The 14,016-nt window shown below is 47.5% G+C and overlaps 1 protein-coding gene and 1 long non-coding RNA gene across 2 annotated transcripts in view; one reads left to right on the top strand and one right to left on the bottom strand.

Moving 5' to 3' along the window:
* The window catches only part of N4bp1 (NEDD4 binding protein 1), a 44,958-nt gene extending 40,157 nt beyond the window's left edge, over nt 1–4,801 (bottom strand). The window contains exon 1 of the mRNA XM_021656667.2: nt 4,444–4,801. Within this exon, the coding sequence (XP_021512342.1) occupies nt 4,444–4,641 (198 nt within the window). The 5' untranslated portion in view covers nt 4,642–4,801. The remainder of the gene's footprint in view (nt 1–4,443) is intronic.
* A 128-nt stretch (nt 4,802–4,929) lies between these two features.
* The window catches only part of LOC132656850 (uncharacterized), a 61,373-nt gene continuing 52,286 nt past the window's right edge, over nt 4,930–14,016 (top strand). The window contains exon 1 of the long non-coding RNA XR_009594616.1: nt 4,930–5,054. This is a non-coding gene — a long non-coding RNA (uncharacterized LOC132656850). The remainder of the gene's footprint in view (nt 5,055–14,016) is intronic.

Raw genomic sequence — 14,016 nt, 5'->3', positions numbered from 1 at the left:
AGGTTTTGGCTGTTTTAGACTACATAGCTTCCTTAATCCTTTTTTTGTTTGTTTTTGTTTTTCAAGACAGGGTTTCTCTATGTAGCATTCGCTGTCCTGGACTCCCTATGTAGACCAGGCTGGCCTCAAACTTACACAGATCTGCCTGCCTTTGCCTCCCAAAGTGCTGGGATTACAAGCGCACGACACTGCTTCCGGCCCTACATAACTTTCTTAAGACCAAAAGAGGGGTATAAATATGAAATTCTTGTTGATATACCACATAGCATGTACATGGAATTAAAAATATAAATTTGCTCCCCCATCCACCCAATGGATAAGGCAGTTCTCTCCAGGTTTCCTATTTTTTCATACTGTCTTACTTGGGTTAATACTGCTGTGATGACACACCATGACCAAAAGCAACACGGAGAGAAAAGGGTTTATTGGCTTACGCATACACAGTCCACTGAGGGAAGCTAATGGAGGGATTTAAACCAGGCGAGAACCTGGAGGCAGGAGCTGATGCTAAGGTCATGGAAGAGTGCTGCTTATTGGCTTGCTCAGCCTGCTTTCTTAAGAGAACTCCTGGGTTCTCCAGGACCACCTGCCCAGGGATGACACCACCCACAATGGGCTGGCTCTCCCCATCAATCACTAGGCAATGTCAAATTAGTATGGAAGTTGCTAGACATCCCTCACGTATCTGTATCTGTATCCTGGAAAACCAGCAGCAGAGCATCAAGTCCAGAGATAGCCATTCTGTGGCATTTCACAGCTACATCGTATGCATTCTGAACTTCTACATCCCCTCCAGCAGGCCTTTTTACCTCTGAACATTTCCTCCATGCTCTCTTCATTCAAGGAACTGAGTAAAACCACATGTTTCAAATACCTGTGGTTTTGCCCATGCTCTCCCCTCCTTCAGAGATGCCCCAACTGCTTCACCCTCTGGAAGCTCACTGATCAGGAAAGTCTTTTCATTTTATCATTACTGTGACACTTGGAACACATGTCAGCTGCGACACGAATCGTGTTGTCCTGTTTCCATGGGACAACCACATACACTGACTCCTTCACGGGTAGGCTTTTCCTCAAATGCTGACCACCAGCTAGCTGTGGTAGGCCATGTCGATACTGAGGACCAGGGGGAGGAAGATCTCCAGTTGGAAGCCAGCCAGAGCTACACAGCAAGATGTTACCCTTATAAAATAGTAAATAAAAATTTAAAAAGCTGACTACCTGGCAGCCCCATCACCAACAGGTGAGAGAATATGAACTACTCTCTCCGGGTACCAGGGTTTAAACTTACTTGAATCTCTACTTCCACTCAGGTCCCAATCCACCCCACCCATGTCCAGTTCAACCTTAAAACAGTGTTCCTTTCACTACTGGTTCTCTTCTTGCCTTCCAAGTTACCCATCCAGGAGTTTTAGGTAATTTTTTTCTCTGTCAGAACCCTCAATGACTCCTTCCTGAATATCCAAGATCTCGAGCCAAGCCAGCTGTTTTCCCAGCCATCATATCTCACAAGGAACCTTGACACGTTCTGGTCATGACATTCCACTTCAAATGTTGTTTTCTGGTTTCTATGTCTTCGTTAATAATGAAGTACCTGGTAATCGTTCAGGCTTTTCAAGGTCCACCTAAAGCGCTGCCTCCTCCAACATATACAACTGGGCAGTCCATGCCTTTCTTGAGCCTCCACGGGCATTATCGCTCTCCAGCAGTAGCTCCCACTCACCTCCCTCTGATTACCAGAGGCCTGGCTAATTCACAGACCACTCTCACATCTGTAACAGAAAACTCAATTTTGAGAGCCAGAGCAGTTAGCCTCCCTGCACCAACCCCCACCCCTTCTCTCCCATTTTCTTCTTTGGCACTGGTGATTGAAGCTTCAAAGCATGCTACCATTGAGCTGTAGACCTTGACTCTTGACTCGTTATTTTATGAGAGGTTATAGAGGTAAGTTTAAAACTCTTCTTGTGGGGGCTGGAGGGATGGCTCAGAGGTTAAGGACACTGGCTGTTCTTCCAGAGGTCCTGAGTTCAATTCCCAGCACCTATATGGTGGCTCCCAACCATCTATGAGATCTGGTGCCCTCTCCTAGCATGTAGGCACAATACTGTATACATAATAAATAAATAAATCTTTTAAAAATACCAAAAACCTCTTCTTGGGCTGGGGGTGTAGCTCAATGGAAGACTGCTTATCTAGTGTGTACAAGGCCCTGGCTTTGATCCCCAGCACTACAAAAAGAAAAACTTGGTCATGATGGTTCCTCTGTGTAGGCCAGGCTGGGCTCAACCAATCATCTTCATGCCTCAGCCTCCAGGGTTCTGGGATTATAGTATGTTCCACCATAACCACCTGGCCAAACTTTTCTTTGCTGTATTTCCCCCTCAATGCCATCTCACCTTAGACCAAATTAATGGTTTCCTTTTCCTCTAGTCAACTCTTACCACAAATCTCAAGGAAAGGAAGAAGGATTTCTTGTAAGTGGGAAGGTTAGATTATGAGTAATACATGTTGAAAAGATAACCTGGAAGGTAGCATTACTATTACCAAAATAGCATATGCCACGCCTTCCCCATTAGCTAAACAGTGAGGCACTAGCAGACAGACCAGAGAAGGATTGGAAGGACTGGTAGGAGAGGCAAGGCTTTTCTGTAGACCAGTCGAAGCACTTTCTACCTCAGAAAGAAAGTGGCAGCAGGAGCAGTCCAGGCCACAGCCAGGGCAGAAGGCTGTGGAAGTTAAGAGAGCTGCTACCACATCCATTAGCAAAGATGGAGGTGGGGCACAAGCCTGTAGTCTCAGCACTTCCAGACAAGGGTAGGATTCAAGGCCAGGCAGTCACACAGAAAGGTTGTCTCACAGTGTTCTCTAAGAGGAGGGTTCAGACTGACAGGAAGCCCTACCAGGTCTCAGCACGCAGGAAGGACTTTCTGAAGGAGGATGACGGTGAAGTGGGAGGCAGGGAGCAATGCGGCTAGAAGCAATAAAGTCAGAAGGAAAACCACCAGAAACAAAGGTCTTAAGCAAAGCCAAGCACAGGGAAAGGAGTGGAATGAGTACATGGAGGAACATTTAGAAGTGATAGGCCTCAGGAATGTTTTTAGCCCTGGGTAGTAAAAGAGTGGGTGCTGAGGAGAAAGGAGGCTAATAGGAAGGGGTTACAACATTTGTTCAAAACCAGATGACTTATTTAAGGGATAAGCACAGGAAAACCAACTTGATCCAACATCAATGATTCCAGCCCACGCTGTGCAGAATCGCACAACTAAGTGCCTTATACCCTACACATGGTAAATGCAAGCATCTACATTTAAAAATTAAATCTAATTACATCAGGAGCTACAACCACTCAAGGGTAATGTGAAATTTGTAATGTAGGATATAAAAATGGTCTCCCCAGAGCTAAATTGTTTGACAAGCGTTGCCCGTGGGGACTGTAGAAACAAATGAGTTCTGGTGCCTTACAGGTGGGAAAGTCTGGAGAAACATGGGTATCTGAAGGTGTTCAGGAAGCTCAAAACGCGGCTTTGAGAAGCTGGTGACTTCAAACCGAGAGGAGCAGTGAGGAGCTTTCTCCTACGTTCCCAGATCTGACCCTCCAAATACGGCCAGAGAGGAAACGCCACCTTACTCCTCAACTCAGCTTTGGCCTTCTGGCCCTTCTCCCACGCATGGGCTTGTAGGGCTCTCTTCCATGCAAACAAAATTAAAATGCCCTTTCTTCAGGCAACCTGGCGACTACCTGGTTATTTCACTGGCTCAATGAGATTCGGAAGCAGAGACTGTTCTGCGGTCAAATTGTGCCACTGTTTTCTGACGAGAGGGGGAGGAGCTGGTGGCGGTGTTGAGTGTGTATAAGGTCTGAAATACTGATTAGACATAAGGTGAGTCACCGCTTGGTTTCAGTTTCTCCAGCTGTTCATTTAATAGAAGAGTCCTACCAAACCGTCCTCGCTGGATTTTTAAAGGCTGAGTTATTCCTTTTCTGATACTCGGCGGAACGTCAGACGTGCTACGAGCATCATATCATCATTGAGCATCAACAATACAGGAATAATGTTATTTCGAACGCAGCTACTAAATATCCCGACTCTAAAGTGTCTAAAGCATTGCTTATCCTTATGCTTTCCTCCTCCTGGTTTCCAAGAGGGCCTAAGATCTTCAAAGAGTTCAGAAGCCCCGTAGTGACGGCCTGGAGGGTGAAAAACAACCAGGAGCGTGGAGCCTTGCGCACATCCAAGGGACTGGGGGGACCGACAGCGCGACCACGCAGCGCGCTTGCTCCGGGCCTGACGGCTCCGTGTTCTGCGCACCTCGCCTACTTCCATCTTCGCGGGGGACCGGAGAGGGAAACGCTGTCGCAGCGCCCTTTCCAAACGAGGAGACCAAGGCTCCCGGGATGAAACCGCTAAGCCCCGCGGGCCGCAGGAGCCAGGCCGGACTCACCTTGGCGCTGTGCACCGCCTCCTGCGCGCCGCGGAGCTGCAGCCAGATGCGCGCGGGCAGCGGCTCCTCCGCCCCGAGCGCGCCCAGCACCGCCAGGCCCACGCCGAACAGAGCCTCGATGCGGCCGCGGCTCCGCTCCAGCAGCGCCGCCTTCTCGGCGGGCGCCGTGAACTCGTCCAGCACCGCCCGGGCCGCCATGGCGGGCGCGGCCTCCCGTGGCGCCGGGGGCCAGCGGCGGCGACGCCCCCTCAGCGTGCCGCCGCTGCACCGAGCCGCTGTCCGGAGGCGTGGGCCGCGCCGGCCGCCTCGCCCGCCCGCAGGCCCCGCTACACCATCACGACTCGGCCGCCGCAGCTTAGCAACTGCGGGCAGTGACTCTCCGCCGCCCCGCCGCCGCCGCCGCCGCCGCCGCCGCCGCCACAGCCGCCACGCATGCGCTCAGCCCGCCGCCGTCATTGAAGCTCGCCGCCCCATCGTGAAGGCTGCGTTGGTAGGCTGGGGGCGACGGAAGTCGACGCCATACGCGGTCACCATATTGGTTGAGGGCAAGCGTCGGGAGGCGAGGCCTGGGTGGCCATGTTTGATGAGGGGTTGATGCCTTTGGTCCTCTAGTAAGTAGGTGGGATGTTTGGGGGTTTACGTTGGTAAGCAGATGGTACTTCTTTTCCTCTCTTTTCGTTCTTTTTACTCCATTTTCTTCCCTTATTTACCTTATTAAAAAAAAGTTACAACAGGAAATGAAAAAGGGACTACCTGTAGAGAATTGAAAGGCTAAATAATTGCTTACATCGTGTCAATTTACTTGTAATCGCAGCGGGATGGGGAAATGAGGCAGGCAGACACCGGTCTGCTGAAGGCAAGCCTGAGGTACATAGTTCCAGACCAGCTTGGGTTACCAAGGGAAACCTTGTTTCAAAAACCAAAGGAGACATGGCTCGGTGGTTAAAAATTCTTGTTGGATACTCATAAGGGCTGGGAGTTAGGATATATCAAGTCAGGCAAGGGAACAGATCTCTAGTGCCAGCTCCGAGGGAGGTGGGAAGACAGGAGGGCTTGCTGGCTTCCAGCTTAGCTGAGAAAAGGCAAAAGGACAGCGGCAGATTCAAAGAAAAACGCCACCGTAAAGGAGTAGTTGAGATGTGGAAGAGATCTCCTGAAAGCCCCTTCTGGCCTCTCCTTGGAGAGAGACAGGACACACTTGTGCTCATACCCTCGCTCACAAATAGAACATACATAAAATAATTCTAAAGTAAACCCACTCAAAGAAGCCGGGCACGGTGGCCTGTACTTGTGGCAGCACTTAGGGAGCTGAGGCTGGAGTATCGAGACTTCAAGGTCAACTTTGGCAAGAGCCAGGCGCAGCCTCAGAAACATCTCAAGCTCCCTCCCTAGGCTCTGTCCCTCACTATCTCCACTATTGTCTCCCACTTTACCTCTCTGCCAGGTTGGCAGTTTCTTTACTGTACCTTCGCATACAAGAAAGAGAAAAAGGCAATTTCATAAGGGTTATTTGTGTTATGTGCAAGGCACAAATAATAGATATGGGGGCGGGGAGGGGACTCACTCATGATCATACTTGTGCTTGCGCGGCTAGGGCAAATAAGCCCAAATCCTTCTTCAGGTCTGTGTTTCCATCTGTAAAGTCAAAGACGTCAGTCACTTGACTCCAAGACCTTTTCCCAGACCATAAGTTTTCTTGAATCCTTGAAAATAAATTGTGAAAGATAAAGTTTCTTTCTTCTAAGTATCTTGGATATGGTAAAGAGGACTACCGGGGATATTGCTTACTTCTCTGTATTGTAACTCTTCACTGGTACACTGCTGGAGGATGTTTTTGTACACTGTGTATTCAGATGCTGGTGTCTATGCCCTGAGATATGTTTGCAGTTTGCAGTCCTCAGGATCACTAAAGAATTTCCTGTATCAATGTGGTGTAAACATTGCCCCGGACTTATCTCTGATCGGTTAATAAAGAAGCTTTTAAGCCAATGACTAGGCAGAGGAGCAAACAGGCAGAACTCCTAGTCTGGGAGTCTCAGGTAGAAAGAGGGAGGGAAGGAAGTGGAGGAGAGAGGAAAAAGTCACCAAGGTGAGGAGTTCCCCAGGAAGACAGAGTTAGATCAGAAGGCTAAGGCAAGACTGAGACGGCAAGTAAAAGGGCATATGCCTGGGAGGGAGCCAGACTAGCATAAATGCGTTAGAACAGTGAGTTATCTGCCCAGTTATAGGGCGTAAATCTTGTTGGATAAACCTAATAGGTCTCTGTCATTTATTTGGGAGCTAGGGCGGGTACCAGAAAAGGCCCCTACTTATGTGGTAAATGGTAGTCCTATTGCGACAGTACAATCCCAACACAGTCAATGCACCTTGTAGCTATTATGCAAGGATCTCATTCATTATCAAAATTAACCAGAAAAAATTACTCCCCTGTAGTGGGGGAAGTGAGTTATTAGTCTCTTAATCCTGCCTGAGACTTTTGAGTTAAGATGAATTTATTAAGCTACAGGTATGACCGTGGTGGTGCTCCAATCACTTCCCTAAGGTGTCAGGTTTTCGTCCATACTCCCTGATCCCCCACTCCCAAAGACTTTGGCTTCCTGGAAGTGCCTGGTACCTCGTGGGCATAACACAGTATTAACAGTAGCATTAACGTAGGACTACAGCAGTATCATCTTCAAGCCTCCAGCTTTCATTCTTGTAGCTTTTGGTTTTTTTGAGATAGGGTCCCTCTACATAGCCCTGGCTGTTCTAGAACTCACTATATAGACCAGGGTGGCCTTGACCTCATAGAGATCTGCCTAGTACTACCTTCCGAGTGCTGGGATTAGAGGCATACACCACCACACCTGACTCAGCTTCCATTCTTGACAAATGAACACATCCTTAGTAGGGGCATGGAGGATACAAATAGCTATTAGTGCTGAATTAGGAAGTGTTTTTCTCTTTTTGGGTTTTTGAGACAGGGTTTCTCTGTGTAGCCTTAGTTGTCCTGGAACTTGCTTTGTAGACCAGTCTGGCCTCAAACTCACAGAGATCCACCTGCCTCTGCCTACTGAATCCTGGGATTAAAGGTGTTTGCCACCACCGCCCAGTGAATTAGGAAATGCTTAAAGCCTCAGTTTTGATGGCAACCCTGTGTAGGTTTATTACAGGAACACTGAACTGTGGGCCTAGGAACCTGTACCCTCTGTGTGCTTCCTCTCGGAAGGAGAAGGAATTGGATCTAAATATATTTGGGTTAGAAATGGCAGTGGTGGTGGGGAGTTGGTGAGACGGATTACCTCAGGTAAGATGTATTGGATAGGATGTATAAAATGTAAAGGATAAGATAAGGGTCCAGGTTGTTGGGGTTTTCCATGTTTCAGAAACTCAGGCAGGTGTTCTCCTGGTGCCTTACCAAAAGATGAGTCAGTGCAGGGAAGAGAAACACTGACCTCACAGACCAGCAGCTTCCTCTTCCCCCTGGGCTTTTCCCCTGGTGTCCACACAACTTGCAGTCTTGCTCCATCAAGGCAACTATCTGGGATTGGCTGAGGCAGACCAGGTGGTAAGTGTGACCTTGCTGGTATACGGTACCCAGAGCTTAGTGTCATCAACACAACCTGCTATTTTCTTTGTTGCACTCCGTGGAGTCTACATTGTTCATCAGTTGGGCAGGGCTTTCCCCAACACTGTTCCTGTGTGTTTCCAGTAACTTCCCTGTTGGTGATTCTTTCTTTGCTTAGTTGTAAGGGGTGGGGAAAGAGATTATCTTCAAAAGCTCAAAACAGCACCCTACTTTCTGGCCTCTAAAACAGCAGGAGTAGAGCAACTGGGCTTGATTGTACAGACCTGTAATCCCAGCATTTGTGAGGCTTGAAGATCAAAGGTCAAGGCAAGGTTACACAACACTAACCTGTATTCAGAGTCACCAAATTGGCACATCACTGAATATATACAACTTTTGGGTATTTTTTCTCCTAGTTAAGATCCTTTGCAGTTTTTATTTGTTCAGCATTCCCCTTTTTGGACCTCTCTTGCTTTTCTGAGTGTAAGGAACAAGGAGGAACAAGGAGGGAGAGAGAGAGAGAGAGAGAGAGAGAGAGAGAGAGAGAGAGGAGAGGGAGAATGTTAAGGCAACTCCCTTGCTTCATTGCTTCATGCAGCCTCTAAACCACAACTTCCTCAGTTGACTAGCCTTGCCTGCCTGACTGGCCTTGCCAGCCTACGGCATTGATGGTAGGGACAGGATCTTTTTGGAGTCTGGATTCCAGATTTCTGTATGTTTCTCTCTGACCAACGAAATGCAATGGTACTGAAGAATCACTTTTTCATTTTCTCTGTTAAGAAGGGCAAGTAGTTTCCCTCTCTGCTTCTCAGACAGGTAGCCTCTGGAGGAACATAGCTTACTTGGTTTCCTCCACTTGTCAATCATCCTTCCTCAAAGTAGGTCTCTCAGATGGTGGCTTTCTGGGAAGCTCCGTGCTGTGTCAGACATTGTACTCCTAGGAGAGAGTAAGCGTGCTGTTAGTAGCAGCCTTTGGTTGCCACCGGGCCAGTGACTGGTAGAGGGTTTCTACTTCAGCCATACCCTCTAATAGAATTTATAGCAGGAATAAATGTAAAATCTTAAAAATTAAACCATTTTAGAGGCTGGAGAGATGGCTCAGAGGTTAATAGTTTTTGCAAAGGCCCCAGTTTGATTCCTAGCACCCCTGTAGCAGCTCAGATGTCTTAATCATGATTCCAGTTCCCCAGGATCTGACACCTTCCTTGGGCACTTGCCACATATTTGGTACACAGACATATATTCAGGCAAAACACCCATACAGATAAAAAGATTTAAATTAAAACTTTATTTTAAACTATACGTATATGGGTGGTTTGTGCATGTGAGTACAGGTACTCTTGGAGGTCAAGAGATGCCAGATCCCCTGGAGCTGGAATTACGGGCAGTTAGGAAATTTGGACATGGATGTTGGGGGGAAAAATCAGATTCCAAACAGTACACAGTCCTAACTATTGAGCCATCTCTCTAGCCCTTAAAATAACATCTTGGTCTCTACCAAACTACCGAGCGATGCTGCTGCTACTGGTAGTTGTGTGGGTAAGTGTGGCTAGGGACTCAACCCAAGCTCTCACTACGCTAGGAAAATATCTTACCACCAAGCTACATCTCTGGCCTCTGCCTATTTCCTTTTACTTCTTAGCTTCTAAGTCAAAAGAGTCAGAGCAGCGAATGTTCACTGACCTGCTGAACTTCCCTTAGAGATGAGGATCCAGAATGCCTTTCTACCCTTGAGCTGGCTCAGGCAAGAAGAGATCATGTAGACTGGAGAGAAGGCTCATCAGTTAAGTGCAGCTGCTCATCCAGAGGACCTGAGTTCAGTTTCCAGCGTCTGTGTCAGGTTGCTCACTTGGCTGTAACTCCAGGTTGGATAGGTATCCAAGGCTTCTAGGCTCTGTAGGTACCTGTATCAAGTTTGGGCTCACACCTACACACATAATTAAAAATAATAAAAATAAATTGTGTATAAAAAAAGATAATGTGCTATCATGGACAACTCCCTCATGTTTGGACTGTGTTTGCCTTAGATGTTTTCAAAAATAGAACTGCACTTGGGATGTTGCTCCCCTGCCAACCAATTTGACTTATGATGCTAAACAGACTGAGGGTGCTGCTGGCCAGCAGTGTGTTCCGGCAGGATGTCTTCCGAGACTCTGGGTTTTCACTGGAATCAATGGAATGTGGGAAAGGCATTAAGACAGTTGTGCTTCAGCTACACACTGTGTTAACCAGCTTGTTTGATGCTCACAAAACTGTATCCCAAGCTATAACATATGGCAGGCTGGAGTCTTAGTGGTTATCAACCTCTGTGTAGCAACCCTTTCACAGGAGTCAAATATCAGATATCCTGCTATCGGATATTTACATTACAATTCATAACACTAGCAAAATTACAGCTATGAAGTAGTAATGAGAATAAATTTATGGTTGAAGGTCACCACAATGTATGAAACTCTATTAAAGTGTTGAGGCATGAGGAAGGTTGAGAACCACTGCTCTACATCAAGGCCTGTCTGCTCATTCCCCTCCCATCTCTAAGAAGCACTTTTCTGAAGTTTCTCTGCCTATAGATAAACTTCAAACAAGGAACTCAGTTGTCATGTGTCCTGTCCTCAGGGAAACTCATCAGCTAGGGAAGATGAAGTCACTGGAAAGGTCAAAGGTTACAAGTTTTGTTACAAACTGTTACCTATTCTGCTTATGTGCTACCCAAGAATCTTTCTGCTTACCAAGATAATCTGGCCCTAGGGATATACCTCACTGTAGAACCGTTTGCCCAGCTTGCTACAGCCCTTTTACCAGTATTTGAGAAACTTTACTTAGGACTCAGGCCCTTTCTGGTCAACATCTGTAATGGCTTGATAGACATTTTCATTTCAGAGAAGCCTTGGCCTCAAAACACTTTAAAGGGCTGTAGCTTAGGGGTACATGCTTACCTAACATGCATCAGGCCTTGGGCTCAATCCCCAGCACCACCACAAAGTGAAAAAGAAACTGGGGGTTGGCTGTATTCTGGTAAGCCAAGTCCCCCTGCCACAGGTTCTTGTAGCCTTGTTGTGCTGCTGTTACTGGAGTCGTTAGGGTCAGCCTTGGTCAGTGAGGCAAGTGAGGCTCAGCCACCTACGTCCAGTCAGCTAATTAGGAAACAAGTAATAGCTAAGAGCAGAGAAGAGTTCTGAAATGAGGCCATACTGGGACAGGAACGATGAAGCACAGTGACTTCCCCACCCTTAACATACACACACACACACACTCTCCAGGTCCTTTGGGTTGTTTGTTTGTTTGTTTGGTTGGTTTGCATGTTACAGGACTATGGAGACTGGGGGAAGTCAAAAGTGAGTGTGCTTTATAGATACAGGCATAGCCATGTCAGGGCCCCCAATGCCTCAGCCCATAGGAGTGGCAAAGAATTCCCCAGCGGGAGGCTCAGAGGGATGGTGGCAAAGCCTTCCTCTGCTCTGAGTGAGAATGTTGACAGTGTGTGCAGAAACTATCAACCACAGCTTCCTCCTCTGGGATGACTGCAACCCCTGGCTGTTCTCCAGAGCCCTCCTACTGAGATTAGCTAACCCCCGCTTGTTCAGTTATACACCATAAACCTGCCTCCCTTTTCAGCCGTGCACAGCAGGGCTGAAACCTGCCTCCTTGATTCAGGTGTCTGAAACAAACACATTGAATTTCTGTTGTTGAGTCTCCATCAAAGAGTACAGCCCACAGGATCCTAGCTTTCCCATACATGTGTCCGTGTGTCTGTCCTTTCTTCATTCCCACATTGCCCCACTTAGGTCAGTCCCTGAAGCTGTGCAGGACACAGCATAGGCCAGAGGAGAGCTTAGTTCCTTTGAGGAAAGGGTGAGCCTGGAGCTCATCATTTTCCCAGCACACAATGTCCTCCTGTCTGTCCTCTCCTCCCCAGTGCTGAGTGAAAGGCCTGTGGGCCACACCCACCCAATCCTCCGAACAGCATAGCAAACATGCTTAATCCCTGTCATCTCTCCAGTCCCAGCCAAAGAGTTTAGATTTAAATAGAAAGTAAGGTGCTGGAGAGATGGCTCAATGGTTAAGATCTCTTTCTCTTCTTCTGGAGGACCCAAATTTAATTAGCAACAACCACAACTGGTGGCCAATGATAACTCCCTTTCCAGGGGATCTGACAACTTATTGTGGCCTCCCAATGTAGGCACACAAAGGGTACACAAATACATGCAGGCAAAATACCCATACCAGGAAATGCAATTTAAAAAAAGAGGTATGCATAAATAAGCAGTCCTAGTTAAGGTGTGGTCCCACACTCAAGCATTGTCTCAGCGCCAGTCTCTCATGTAAGGTTTGACAATTTCCTGGGGAAATTGCAGTGTCTCGGTGCCCATTGTCTCAGTGGTCTGACAGCCAAAGGGCGCAGACTCAATTGTCTATGTTAAAACACAAAAAGCGTATTTTTCCCTAGCTTGAGAAAAGTATTGATGTGTTTGCTGCTTCCTCTCTCTCTCTCTCTCTCTCTCTCTCTCTCTCTCTCTCTCTCTCTTTCTCTCCCTCTCATTTTCTTTTTCTCTTGCAGCACTAGGGATTGAGAGCATTGGTGACAGCAGGGGTTAAAAGCCAGTTCTCAAGGCCTGAGAAGGGACCCTGAGAGCAGCACAGGCGATAGGAACCACTTAGGCAGGCCGACTTTGGGAAAGGAAGCTGAGAGTTTCTAAAGTCCGTGGTACTCCAGCCAGGAATGCCAGGGGCACGTGGCAGTGGAACTGAAGCTCCAATCTAGACACTAATCCTTTCTAGAGACAACTTTAAAATAGATTCTAGATGTTCATGGTGAAATAGGTTCTGTCCATTGCCCGTTTCAGCCCATTTCTGAATGAGTTTAGAGTTAACTCTCCAGAAAGGGGAATGTCGCATTAGCATTGCAGGTCCATTAAAGACATATCCTTCTAGCCGGGCTCAGTGGCACACACCTGTAATCCCAGCACTTGGGAGGCAGAGGCAGGCAGATATCGGTGAGACAACTTCCCCTCTGTTAGGATTGTACAGCAAAGTTACATGGTGGGTTCACAAATCATGCCACGTGACTGGTTCCACGTGGGAGGTTTATTAAAGGAAGGGGGAAGGGGTCACAGAGACTGTCTCTGGGAAGGGCAGGCGAGAGAGATTGGAGGTGGTATGAGTTCTCTTATAAGGTGACCCAGAGCATGTGCAGGTGGTTTCAGGTGGTCTGTAGGTGTCTTCACAGATGCCTGATATCCTGTTTGTTAAGTCCCTTGGGACTTAACCTGCCTGCTTACAGATCCCAACACCCTCCCATCTTATTTTAAAGAATTTTTTCAAAGATGAAACTCTGAACTTTTATTGAGCCAAAGAAATTAAGTAAGGTAACAGTATAAGAGACAGACACTTAGAGAGACTACAGAGAAGGTCACGCATGAATTGGAGAGAGCCCTGGGAGACAGGGATACACACACAAACACGACAGAGAGAGAGAGCAGACAGACACAGAGAGAAGGTGAGTGCAAGTGCACAAAGTGGGAGCGTCCTGAGCCAAAGCCTTGGTCCCATGGCTAATAGTCGTTTCTGGCCACTAGTTGAGAGTTTCATGGGGGGAGGTACGGTCAACTGCAGGTCTTGGTCCCCTTCCACATTGTTGCTTAGGCTTTCTTTTGGTATGGTAGTGAAATTTATTACTCCTTCGGTCATCTTGGAGTAGAGATACTTTGACCAAGTATCCATGGCAACCAATCGAGTAAAATAGTAGTGTTGGCTAGGTTTTCTGTAATAATCGAGTTGATAACACTTCCTACTAGTATAACCAGACTGTCTGGCAGAATGACTGTATTCTAAAGAGACACTTGTGTTCCACTAAGCCAGGCCTCTAAGTCACCATAAACTGATTGCTCCCTCCCTCACTATGTAAGACCTCCTCCTTTACCTTGGAGACAGTCTAAGTGCAAGCAGTATTAAGGACTCATCAACTTCCTGGTTCAGAAACCTCACCCACTCCTGCCACCTATAAGAAGGGATCCCAGTCTGCCTCA

This window comes from Meriones unguiculatus, chromosome 10, assembly GCF_030254825.1.
Source record: "Meriones unguiculatus strain TT.TT164.6M chromosome 10, Bangor_MerUng_6.1, whole genome shotgun sequence".
In the NCBI taxonomy this organism is placed as follows: domain Eukaryota; kingdom Metazoa; phylum Chordata; class Mammalia; order Rodentia; family Muridae; genus Meriones; species Meriones unguiculatus.
Note: the sequence above shows the minus strand (reverse complement) of the source record. Positions and strands in the feature narration are given on the sequence as shown.